The sequence below is a fragment of the Oncorhynchus clarkii genome, unplaced genomic scaffold (genome assembly GCF_045791955.1).
Source record: "Oncorhynchus clarkii lewisi isolate Uvic-CL-2024 unplaced genomic scaffold, UVic_Ocla_1.0 unplaced_contig_1656_pilon_pilon, whole genome shotgun sequence".
NCBI lineage: Eukaryota > Metazoa > Chordata > Actinopteri > Salmoniformes > Salmonidae > Oncorhynchus > Oncorhynchus clarkii.
Window position 1 is genome coordinate 118,155 of NW_027261069.1, and position 12,504 is coordinate 130,658.

At 41.0% G+C, this 12,504-nt stretch overlaps 1 protein-coding gene across 1 annotated transcript; it reads right to left on the minus strand.

Annotated features, from left to right (window-relative positions):
• Positions 1-756: 756 nt before the first annotated feature.
• On the minus strand, positions 757-12,040 carry LOC139404540 (cytidine monophosphate-N-acetylneuraminic acid hydroxylase-like). The gene is made up of 10 exons (XM_071147240.1): positions 11,904-12,040; positions 9,815-9,881; positions 9,633-9,714; positions 8,588-8,725; positions 8,164-8,299; positions 7,877-8,017; positions 7,321-7,495; positions 6,283-6,399; positions 1,156-1,271; positions 757-922 (listed from the first exon to the last, which is right to left on the minus strand). Exons 1-10 carry the CDS (start codon positions 12,038-12,040, stop codon positions 757-759), a joined length of 1,275 nt encoding a protein of 424 aa, XP_071003341.1.
• Positions 12,041-12,504: the final 464 nt, after the last annotated feature.

Consider the following 12,504-nt stretch of genomic DNA (forward strand, 5'->3'; position numbering starts at 1 on the left):
TATCGGGCCCTACTCATAACTTAGAATAACTAGATTTCTCCCAGAGGAACTTCGTTGGTTGTCAGGTACATTGAAATCACACAACAGTTCATAACATTTTAAGTTGACAAATTCTAGTTGAGCCACAGTGTACAGCAGCTTAATACAATAGATTTATATCTGTACATTCATAAATGACTAAGCTGATTTCTCTGACCAGCATCCTATTCACAGCCTTACTAGCCAAAATCTAAAACTGGCTTTACCTTAACCAAACCCTTAACCCTAACATTAACTTAACCCTAACCTATTTTTATTATGAAAAAAATAAAAACTAAGTTATGTTCAATGAATAGATATTGGACGAGTAACAAATGCATTTTCAGCACACGTCCAAAATCACATAATCAATGATACAAAGTTTATTCATATTCACATTCACATGTTAGTCATTTAGCAGACGCTCTTATCCAGAGCGACATAGTAGTGAGTGCATATATTTTCCTACTTTTTGTTACTAGTCCCCTACATACAGACCTGCCAAGCAACAATAGACGCTATGCTAACAGATTTCACCATTACATGAAAAAACGAATTAGAAAATGAACCCTAAATGAAGCTATTATTTGAACCAATTCAGAAATTAAATCTTGTCAGCCACGTCCCTTTTCCCTGTTTCAGTAGCACAGGGAGGTTGGTGGTGCCTACAGTGACAGGGAGAGCAGCTCTTCTTATTCATTACTATTCATTAATAGATACAGGCACAAATCTTGGTTCTCATGAGACAGTACAGTCTGCTTTTTCTAAGAATGTAGAAGCAGAGACACTTTCTGTTTGGATTCCCTGGGGTTCAGCAGACCTCTGGTATGATGGCACCTGCTGCAGGAACAAGTCCCAGTCCGGCCCAGTGACTGGCAACTCTGTCTGGAAGTGGTTCCAGAACCTGGACAAATAACCAAGACAGGTACAATATTAGGGTCCCGACACACCAGTTGAGAATCGTTGCTCTAGTGTACAGCAATGCAATACAATAGACTGGTAGTGGTAGATGCCTGGGTCTGGTAAATTAGGAAGGAAGGGAGGGAAGGTGAGTAAACGAGGGCTTATCGGTGGTGGTAGATGTCTGGTAAGGGAGGAAGAAAGCAAAGGAGGGAAGGTGAGGAGACGAGGACTTACCGGTGGTGGTAGACGTCTGGCTCTCTGCTCAGACGGTTCTGGAAGCCGATATACAGGTCGTCCCAAAGAAGGCCATTCTTCACCACGTGCCTCATGACTCCGATCCTGTTCTTGATCTTTACAGAAGAGAAAGTAGTACACCGTCTATCTCTCAGTCCAATCAAGTTACATGAAATGGAAAACAAACGAACGATCCACTTGCAGATAAATGGCGGTTCCTTACAAAGCATGTTGGCATTTAAGCAGGGCAGGACTACAGCATCTGGGGCCCCGGGGCCCCTACCACCAGCTAAACAGCTAACTTCTTGCATTTCAACACATTTTGCCATGGGGCAGAGAGAAAAATGTGCTGTTTTATAGTTCAATTTATGCTATTCTACACATATGACAGAACATTTTTTCCATGTTAAATCGAATGTATTGCTATTCTACACATTTTGCCCTGTGTGCCCGTTCAGTAATCCGGAACTTACACTTCAGGCAGTAGTGAGAACTGAGCCAGTAACAATTATCTTCAACTGAAAACAGCTTGGCATCAGATTTTCATCTGCCAACCACAACACATTCAAAACCCTAAAGTTTTGCAGTAGCCTGCCATCTCGGTGTGTCTGTGCCTCGTACGTTCACCTCTTATGAGAATGACATGAGTCCAGGGAAATGTTATTCTTATGACAGATTTGTATCATGGTATGTTTCTGCCCCAGTTGTATTTTGTATTGATCCTTCTCATAAATGGATTGCAGTGTACAGTGTCTTCAGAAAGTATTCACACCCCTTGACCTTTTCCACATTTTGTTGTTACAGCCTGAATTACAAATGGATTACATTTAGCTTTTGTGTCACTGATCTACACACAATATCCCATAATGTCAAAGTGGAATTATGTTTTTTAGAAATGCTTACAAATGAATTAAAAATAATTAATCAATAAGTATTCAACCCCTTTGTTATTGCAAGCCTAAATAAGTTCAGGAATAAAACTGTGCTTAACAAGTCACAAGTTGCATTGACTCACTGTGTGCAATAATATTATTTAACATTGTTATTTTAAATGACGACCCCATCTCTGTACCCCACACATATAATTAGCTGTAAGTTGCCTCAGTCAAGCAGTGAATTTCAAGCACAGAGTCAACCACAAAGACCAGGGGGCTGGCACCTATTGGTAGATGGGGTGGGGGGAGGGAGTAGAAGACATGGAATATCTCTTTGAGCATAATGAAGTTATTAATTACACTTTGGATGCTGTATTAATACACACAGTCATTACAAAGATAGAAGCGCCCTTCTTAAATCAGTTGCTGGAGAGGAAGGAAACCGCTCAGGGATTTCACCATGAGGCTAATTATGATTTTAAAACAGTTAGAGTTTAATGGCTGTTATGGGAGAAAACTGAAGATGGATAAACAACATTGTAGTTACTCCATAATACTAACCTAAATGACAGAGGGAAAAGGAGGAAGCCTGTAGAATATTTTTTTTTAACAAGGTACTAAAGTAATACTGCAAGAAATGTGGCAAAGAAAGTAACTTTTTGTCCTGAATGCAAAGTGTAATATTTGGAGAAAACGCAACATCACGGAATATAGCTAAGCACTGGCTAAATTCTAGAAAACCTGGTTCAGTCCAATAGACACCGGGAGACAAATTCTCCTTTCAGCAGGACAACCTAAAACAAGAGGCCAAATATACACTGGAGTTGCTTACCAAGACGACATTGAATGTTCCTGATTGGCCTGGTTAAAGTTTTAACTTCAATCAGCTTGAAAATCTATAGCATGGCTGTCTAGCAATGATAAACAACCAATTTGGCAGAGCTTGACGAATTATAAAATTATGGGCAAATATTGTACAATCCAGGTGTGCAAAGCTCTGAGACTAACTAGAAACCCAAACCGGCTGCACGCGTGCGCCATCGTGCATAAATGTATTTTGTCACCCCACACCAGATGCGATCACGACACGCAGGTTAAAATATCAAAACAAACTCTGAACCAATTATATTAATTTGGGGACAGGTCAAAAAGCGTTAAACATTTATGGCAATTTAGCTAGCTAGCTTGCACTTGCTAGCTAATTTGTCATATTTAGCTAGCTTGCTGTTCCTAGCTAATTTGTCCTGGGATATAAACATTGATGTTATTTTTCCTGAAATGCACAAGGTACTCTACTCCACCAATTAATCCACACATAAAACGGTCAACCGAATTGTTTCTAGTCTTCTCTCATCCTTCCAGGCTTTTTCTTCTCTTGACTTTATATTACGATTGGCAACTTTCATAAATTAGGTGCATTACCGCCACTGACCTTGTTCGTCTTTAGTCACCCACGTAGGTATAACCAATGAGGAGATGGCACGTGTGTACCTGCTTCTATAAACCAATGAGGAGAAGGGAGAGGCAGGACTTGCAGCGCAATCTGCATCAGAAATAGAAATGACTTCTATTTTAGCCCTTGGCAACGCAGACGCTCGTTGGCACGTGCGAGCAGTGCGAGTGCAATAATTGAATATAGATTCCTAAATTTATTTTGCAACGCTCACGCCCGTGACGCCAGCGGTGTGGTCAGCCTGTTACCGATGTGCCGTGAAGAAGTATTTGCCCCGTTTCTGATTCTCAATTTTTGCATATTTTTGATTCTGAATGTTATCAGATCTTCAACCAAACCTAATATTAGATAAAGGGAACCTAAGTTTAGATTTTTTTTAAATTTTTTAAATTTAATTAACAAAGTAATGCGACACCTGTGCGGTTCCCCTGTGCGAAAAAGTAATTGCCCTCTTACACTCAATAACTGGTTGTGCCACCTTTAGCTGCAATGACTGCAACCAAATTCTTCCCCTTAGTTGTTGATCAGTCTCTCACATCGCTGTTGAGGAATTTTGGCCTACTCTTGCATGTAGAACTGCTTTAACTCAGAAACATTTGTTGCTGCAACATTTCAAAAGTCTTGCTGCAACATTTCAATTGTGATTAGGTCTGGACTTTGACTAGGCCATTCCAAAACTTCAAATTTGTTGCTTTTTAGCCATTTTCATGTAGACTTGATTGTGTGTTTTGTATCATTGTCTTGCTGTATGACCCAGCTGCACTACAGCTTCAGCTCACAGACGGATGTCCTGACTTTCTACTGTAGAATTCTCTGATAAAGAGCAGAATTCATGGATCCTTCTATTCAAATCAAATCAAATTTTATTTGTCACATACACATGGTTAGCAGATGTTAATGCGAGTGTAGCGATCCTTCTATTAAGGTCCCGAGCCAGCAAAGCATCCCCAAACCAATACTGAAGGCACTGTACTTATCAAGCACTGCATTTAATCCAGCAAACAATTATCTTCAACTGAAAACAGGTTTACATCAGATTTGCATCTGCCAACAACAACACATTCAAACCCCTGAAGTTATGCATAGCAGCCTGCTATCTCTTTGTATCTGTGAACAGCGTTCACCTCATGAGAATGACATGAATAAAGGGAAAAGTTTATTCTTATTTACAATTTTACCAGACACTCTTATCCAGAGCGACTTACAGTAGCAATTAGGGTTACAGCGCATTTGGAAAGTATTCAAACCCATTGACATTTTCCACATTTTGTTACGTTACAGCCTTATTCTAATATTGATTTTTTTTTTAACTCTCATCTATACACAATACCCCATAATGACAAAGCAAAAACAGCTTTTTAGAAATTTTGTAAATGTATTGCATTTAAAAATATATATATATCACATTTACATAAGTATTCAGACCCTTTACTTTATTGAAACACCTTTGACAGCGATTACAGCCTTGATTCTTCTTGGACATGATACGACAAGCTTGGTACACCTGTATTTGGGGAGTTTCTCCCATTCTTTTCTGTAGATCCTCTCAAGCTCTGTCAGGTTGGATGGGGAGCGTAGCTGCACAGCTGTTTTCAGGTCTCTTCAGAGATGTTAGATTGGGTTTAAGTCCGGGCTTTGGCTGGGCCACTCAAGGACATTCAGAGACTTGTCCCAAAGCCAGGTTTCCTCCAGACGTGACGCTTGGCATTCAGGCCAAAGAGTTCAATCTTGGTTTCATCAGACCAGAGAATCCTGTTTGTCATGGTCTGAGAGTCCTTTAGGTGCCTTTTGGCATGTGCATTTTTACTGAGGAGTGGCTTCCGTCTGGCCACGTTACAATAAAGGCCTGATTTGTGGAGTGCTGCCGAGATGGTTGTCCTTCTGGAAGGTTCTCCCATCTCCACAGAGGAACTCTGGAGTTCTGTCAGAGTGACCATCGGGTTCTAGGTCACCTCCCTGACCAAGGCCCTTCTCCCCTGAATCCTCAGTTTAGCCAGGCGGCCAGCTCTAGGTAGAGTCTTGGTGGTTCCAAATGTCTTCCAATTAAGAATGAGGGAGGCCACTGTGTTCTAGGAGAACTTCAATGGTGCAGATCATTTTTGGTACCCATCTCCAGATCTGTGCCTCGACATAATCCTGTCTCGGAGCTCTATGGACAATTCCTTCAACCTCATGGCTTGGTTTGACATGTACTGTCAACAGTGGGACCTTATATAGACAGGTCTGTGCCTTTCCAAATCATGTCCAATCAATTGAATTTACAACCGGTGGACTCCAGTCAATTTGGAGAAACATCTCAAGGATGATGAATGGAAACAGGATGATGCACCTGAGCTCAATTTCGAGTCTCATAGCAAATGGTCTGAATATTTATGTAAAAAAGGTATTTTCTAATTTCTTTACATTTGCAAAAATAAATCTAAAAACCTATTTTTGCTTTGTCAATATGTGATATTGTGTAGACTGATGAGGATTTATTTTATTTAATCCATTTTAGAATAAGGCTGTAATATAACAAAATGTGGAAAAGTAAAGGGGTCTGAATACTTTCCGAATGCACTGTAAGTGCCTTGCTCAAGGGAACATCAAAATATTTTTCACATAGTAAGCTCAGGGATTTGAACCAGCAACCTTTCGGTAACTGGCCCAGTGCTCTTAACTGTTAGGCTACCTGCCACCGTTATGACAGATTTGTAACATGCTATGTTCCTGCTCCACAATGTTTGTTTTGATCCTTCTCAAGTTGAGTGCAGTGTACTTAATAGTATATAGGTGAGCAGGTGTTGTAGCCATGCTCACCTCCTCATAAGGGTGCTCTCTAGTGGGCCTCTGAGTAGGGAAGGACAGATCCATGAAGTCCACCAGATAGTTGTAGCCATTGGCTATCGGAATGAAGTCCTCATCTGTCTCTATGACCTTAAATACATATTACAAACAGTTAGGCTATGTTTAGTTGGAATTCAAACAATTTGCGTTATTCACTGACCTGCAGTTATGATAAATACCAGATAACTAGAATATGAATAACCAGAATAACCAGAATCAATAAACAGAATCTAAAGAATTACCAGAATCTTAAAAGAAAGTAGCAAAAGAATGAGAAGAATTGGAAAAGATTTGTTCTAATTTCAACCCTCGAACCCACTAGATTTGGGTAAAAAATATTTTTTTATTTTTCAAATTGATTGAACATGCCTGGCACAATGGAACCAAGGGTCATAGTCCCTAGAGTGTCAAGCCTGCCCATCTGGCAATCCAAGCAGCCAAAATCAGCTGTTCCAAGGGCAGTTTCCTGGACATTAAGCCTAGTCCTGGAACCCCCCAAAAATTCGATAGAGATTCTCCATTGAGCTTTTATTTTTTTTCAATTCAGGAATAGGCTTAGTCTGTGTCCGTGAGAGCGTCCGTACATGTTTTAAACATTCCAGAAATCTGCAGAGAGAGGAAGTGAATGGAAGGGGTCGCGTTCAGTCGGTACAAAACCTAGAAACGTTTTAAAATTGAGATTGTCCAATAATATTTAAAAATGTCCTTGCATGTTTTACTGCCTACTGAATGCGAGTCAGGAGTAACCAGGAGTGTATTCCTAAATTGCAGACTGTTGCAAAAAAGTTTAGTCAGTTTAATCCAAACAAAAAACATTTTGCAATGAAAACAAGTTTCTATTGGACAAATTCAGGCTTCCGTTTGGTTCCAAGAGGAAACAGTAATCGGTTTCTGTTGAAAAAACGTTTTGCAACAGTCTGCGACTAATGAATCCACCCCAGGAGTCAGCTTGTAGATGTGCAGTAGAGCACTAAGAGCTGTGAGGACTTTTATATGGACTGCAATATTTACCCGGACAACTAGATTGTAGTTTTTAAACCCTGCCCAGATGTAATAAAATTGGATCCAGCTTTTATGTTTAAATATCTCAGCGGTGATGGCCCTGTTCAGTTCATCCACGTACAAATCAAAGTCCCAACTGTCCTTATAGATGTTTGTCCCGGATGGAGGGTCGGTGATGGCTTTCCTGTGGTTATAGTCAAATCATACATGATTTAAAGTGCATTTTACCTGGGTTACAACATTAAAACGGAATGTAGAAAGAGAACATAATGGCAGACAATGTAGGGAAGTGAGGTAAAAATGGTTGACAATGTAAGGAAGTGATGCAATAATGGTAGATAATGTAGGAAAGTGATGTAATAATGGTAGACAATGTAGGGAAGTGATGTAATAGAGGTTAACAATGTAGGGAAGTGAGGTAATAATGGTATTGACAACAGAGGAAAACATCAAACACTAAAATGTGATTTGTGATTATTGATGATTGTTGGCATTTCTATGGAGTATGGACTGATATGACAGACATGGACACACACACGATTTGCTGATTGATGAGCAATCCTACCGGCTGGGGCTCATCAGAGCCAGTGCCAGATCGAGCACAGCGCCTGGCTTGGGTGTCCATGTTGTTATGCCTGGAGCGCTCTTCTTGATCAGGGCATTGAGCTCCTCCGCTTTGTTTTTCGTGTTAGTTTCCTTAATGTACCTGTCAGTTAACTTGTGTCAGTTGTCAATGTCAAATTGGGATGCAAGTTATATTGAGTGACTGCAATTGAAGCAATAAGAGGGGTCAAAACCTAACCTCAACCTAGAACGGAATTTGTACACAAAAGAGTAAACGTTTTGTAATACCTGTCTGAGGGATGTGCTTCGACAAAGTAACCGGCAAACGGGCAGTAGATCTTGGGCTGCAAGGATTTTACCAGCTGGGCCTTGTAGTTCATGAGCTTCTTCCTTTCATTCTTGATGAAATCAGCTTTCCAGCTCTCTGCAGGGTGAAATCGACACTAGTCAATGAGTGAATCTCAGTTGTGTTTCCTTGATTCCTCGCTTCCTCTCCCCTTGCCTCCTCCTCAAAATGCATTGGAGGAGAACATCCGAGGGAAGTAACCTCATATCTGTTCCGATGTGCTTTGAGGAGGAGATAAGGAGAGAGGAAATACAATTGAGATTCACTCCATCTGCAGTCAATAGCCAGGAAAACCCAAGGGAGCAATTCATTTCTCTGTTATTTGTCCGGCTATACATTTGGATGCTGTATACCTGTCCACCTCACCTGTGTATTTTCCTCCACTGAAGGTCATGGGGAAGCCAGACGCCCCTCCAGCAAAGTCGCTCATCATCAGGTCTACATTGTGGGGCAGTCGGCCGTAGTTTGGCCTGGTGCAGTCCACCGTGTTGAGGATCATATGACCTGGGTGGGAGAACCAGGATCAGATGCACCCGTCAAATGAGATAAGGTTGAGATAAGGCTTTAAGGTGCATCGTATGCCTACCAGGTGGCGCTGACATATACTTCTACTACTGAACTGACAAGGACCTGAATCAGACAGGATGTGCATGTTCAATAAAATAATTAGTCTTAATTATCCTGATGGAGCCCATCTTTATATGGATGTATAATCTGTTGGTGGATAAAGTGGGATGAAAGTCAGAATGTGTGACCTGCACTTGTACACTGACTCGACAAAACATTAGGAACACATGCTCTTTCCGTGAAATAGACTGACCCGGTGAATCCAGGTGAAGGGTATGATCACTTATTTAAATCCACTCCAATCAGTGTAGATGAAGGGGAGGAGGCAGGTTAAAGAATGATTTTTAACCCTTGAGACATGGATTGTGTATGCGTGTCATTCAGAGGGTGAATGGGCAAGACAAAATATTTAAGTGCCTTTGAAGGTGGTATGGTAGTAGGTACCAGGCACACCGGTTTGAGTGTGTCAAGAACTGCAGCGCTGCTGGGTTTTTCATGCTCAACAGTTTCCCGTGTGTATCAAGAATGGTTCACCACCCAAAAGAAATCCATCTAACTTGACACAACTGTGGGAAGCTTTGGAGTCAACATGGGCCAGCATCCCTGTGGAACACTTTCAATACCTTGTAGAGTCCATGCCAATAGAGTCCAATTGAGGTTGTTCTGATGGCAAAGGGGGGTGCAATTCAATATTAGGAAGGTGTTCCTAATGTTTCGTACACTCGGTGTATATACCACTTAGCAGACCCTTTTATGAAAAGTGACTTCCTGTGACTGCAGGAATTGAACCCAGGGCTCTGGCGAAGCTAGCACTACGTGCTCTTACAAAGGACATGATGACTACCTTTATATTCAACAATGATACAGGTGTCCAATTCAGGGTGCACTTCATCCTTCAGAATCATGAATCTGAGGTGCTCATCAATCTGACGGAGACAACAGGAGAAGGGCATTAAAGAAGAGCCTTTTGACAGAGGTTCCTTTATCGTATAAACTGTTCATGCAAAGTGAGCTGTTTATGCTTACGTTTTGCCAAATGCCAAAGGGAACGACGTTGATATTTGTCAGCTGCACCTGCCTTTTCTCCAGCATCCTGTAACATGATTCAAATGAGGACAGCATAAACCCATAAAGGTGACACTCTCATTTGTTTTATGGTTGTAAAACCATGTTAATGATTGACATATACAGTTGAAGTCGGAAGTTTACATACACCTTAGCCAAATACATTTAAACTCAGTTTTTCCACAATTCCTGACATTTAATCCCAGTAAAAATTCCCTGTTTTAGGTCAGTTAGGATCACCACTTTATTTTAATAATGTGAAATGTCAGAATAATAGTAGAGAGAATGATTTATTTCAGCTTTTATTTCTTTCGTCACATTCCCAGTGGGTCAGTAGTTTACATACTAATTGAGTGTATTTGGTAGCACTGCCTTCAAATTGTTTAATAACTTGGGTCTGTCACGATCGTTGTCTAAATAAGTGGACCAAGGCGCAGCGTGAGTAGAGTTCCACATTTTATTAATAGTGAAACTTCCCCCCCCCCCCCAAAAAAGATATAACGAACGTGAAATGTGTAGCTCACAATGGCACTCAAACAGAACAAAACAATATCCCCCAACGCAGGTGGGAAAAGGGACACACTAAGTATGATCCCCAATTAGAGGCAATGATATTCAGCTGCCTCCAATTGGGAACCATACTCACACACCAACATAGAACTATAATAACTAGAAAACCCCCCTAGTCATGCTGTGACCTATTACACCATAGAGAACCCTGATGGCTCTCTATGGTCAGGGTGTGACAGGGTCAAACATTTCAGGTAGCCTTCCACAAGCTTCCCACAATAAGTTGGGTGAATTTTGGCCCATTCCTCCTGACAGAGCTGGTGTAACTGAGTCAGGTTTGTAGGCCTCCTTGCTCGCACACGCTTTTTCAGTTCTGCCCACACATTTCCTATAGGATTGAGGTCAGGGCTTTGTGATGGCCACTCCAATAACTTGTCCTTAAGCCATTTTGCCACAACATTGGAAGTATGCTTGGGGTCATTGTCCATTTGGAAGTCCCATTTGCGACCAAGCTTTAACATCCTGACTGATGTCTTGAGATGCTGCTTCAAAATAATTTCCCATCTCATGATGCCATCTATTTTGTAAAGTGCACCAGTCCCTCCTGCAGCAAAGCACGCCCCCCCCCCCCCCACCACAACATGATGCTGCCACCCCCATTCATCACGGTTGGGATGGTGCTCTTCAGCTTGCAAGCCTCCCCCTTTTTCCTCCAAAAATAACGATGGTCATTATGGCCAAAAAGTACTATTTTTGGCCCAATGTGCAGTTACAAACCGTAGTCTGGCTTTTTTATGGCGGTTTTGGAGCAGTGGCTTCTTACTTGCTGAGAGGCCTTTCAACTTATGTTGATATAGGACTCGTTTAACTGTGGATATAGATACTTTTGTACCTGTTTCCTCCAGCATCTTCACAAGGTCCTTTGCTTTTGTTCTGGGATTGAGACAAAACGCTTCTCCTTCCTGAGCGGTATGACGACTGCGTGGTCCCATGGTGTTTATAATTGCGTAATATTGTTTGTACAGATGAACATGGTACCTTCAGGCGTTTGGAAATTGCTCCCAGGTATGAACCTGACTTGAGGTCTACAATTTTTTTTCTGAGGTCTTGGCTGATTTCTTTTGATTTTCCCATGATGTCAAGCAAACAGGCACTGAATTTGAAGGTAGGCCTTGAAACACATCCACAGGTACACCTCCAATTGACTCAAATGATGTCAATTAGCCTATCAGAAGCTTCTAAAGCCAAGACATCATTTTATGGAATTTTCCAAGCTGGTTAAAGGCACAATCATCTTAGTGTATGTAAACTTCTGACCCACTTATTTTGTGATACAGTGATTTATAAGTGAAATAATCTGTGTGTAAACAATTTTTGGAAAAATTACTTCTGTCATGCACAAAGTAGGTGTCCTAACCGATGTGCCAAAACTATAGTTTGTTAACAAGATATTTGTGGGGTGGTTGAAAAACAAGTTTTAATGACTCCAACCTAAGTGTATGTAAACCTCCGAGTTCAACTGTATATAGATAACCCTTACCAGAACACTGGCCTTGATGTGTCGCCAACATAAATAGGAACATCGGGTCTTGTCGCAGAGAGGGATTTTAAGGTTGGGTAGCTGAAAATACATTTTTCAGGAATCATCTTAAAACGTCCTGCCTTCTGTGTGCTCATCCTTATAAGGAAAATTGGAATCAACATTTCTGCTTACTTCCGTAATTGAAATTAGGGTCCCACTTTAAACTAAGTACAACTTATAAAGGCTCAATATAGCTTACATAGATGATATGTGAAGCATTTATCTCATACTCTATAAATGGTGTATAAACATACATAGTTTATACACCATTTATACACCACCCTTTATACACCATTTATAGAATATGACACACACTTATAGATTATCTGTGAAGCATTTGCGTAGTGCTTCAGAAACTTCATGCATGCTATAAAATGCCTTTATACTTCGTTAAAGTGGGGCCAAAATGATAAATACATTGAAATCAGTCGCGGCTGGTGGGTGGAGATTGCGGAGGACGGGCTCATTGTAATGTTTGGAATAGTATGTGTTTGATACGTTCAGTCCATTCCCTTCCAGTTTCACTGAGCCCATCCTCCCATATCAATAGATTTCATTC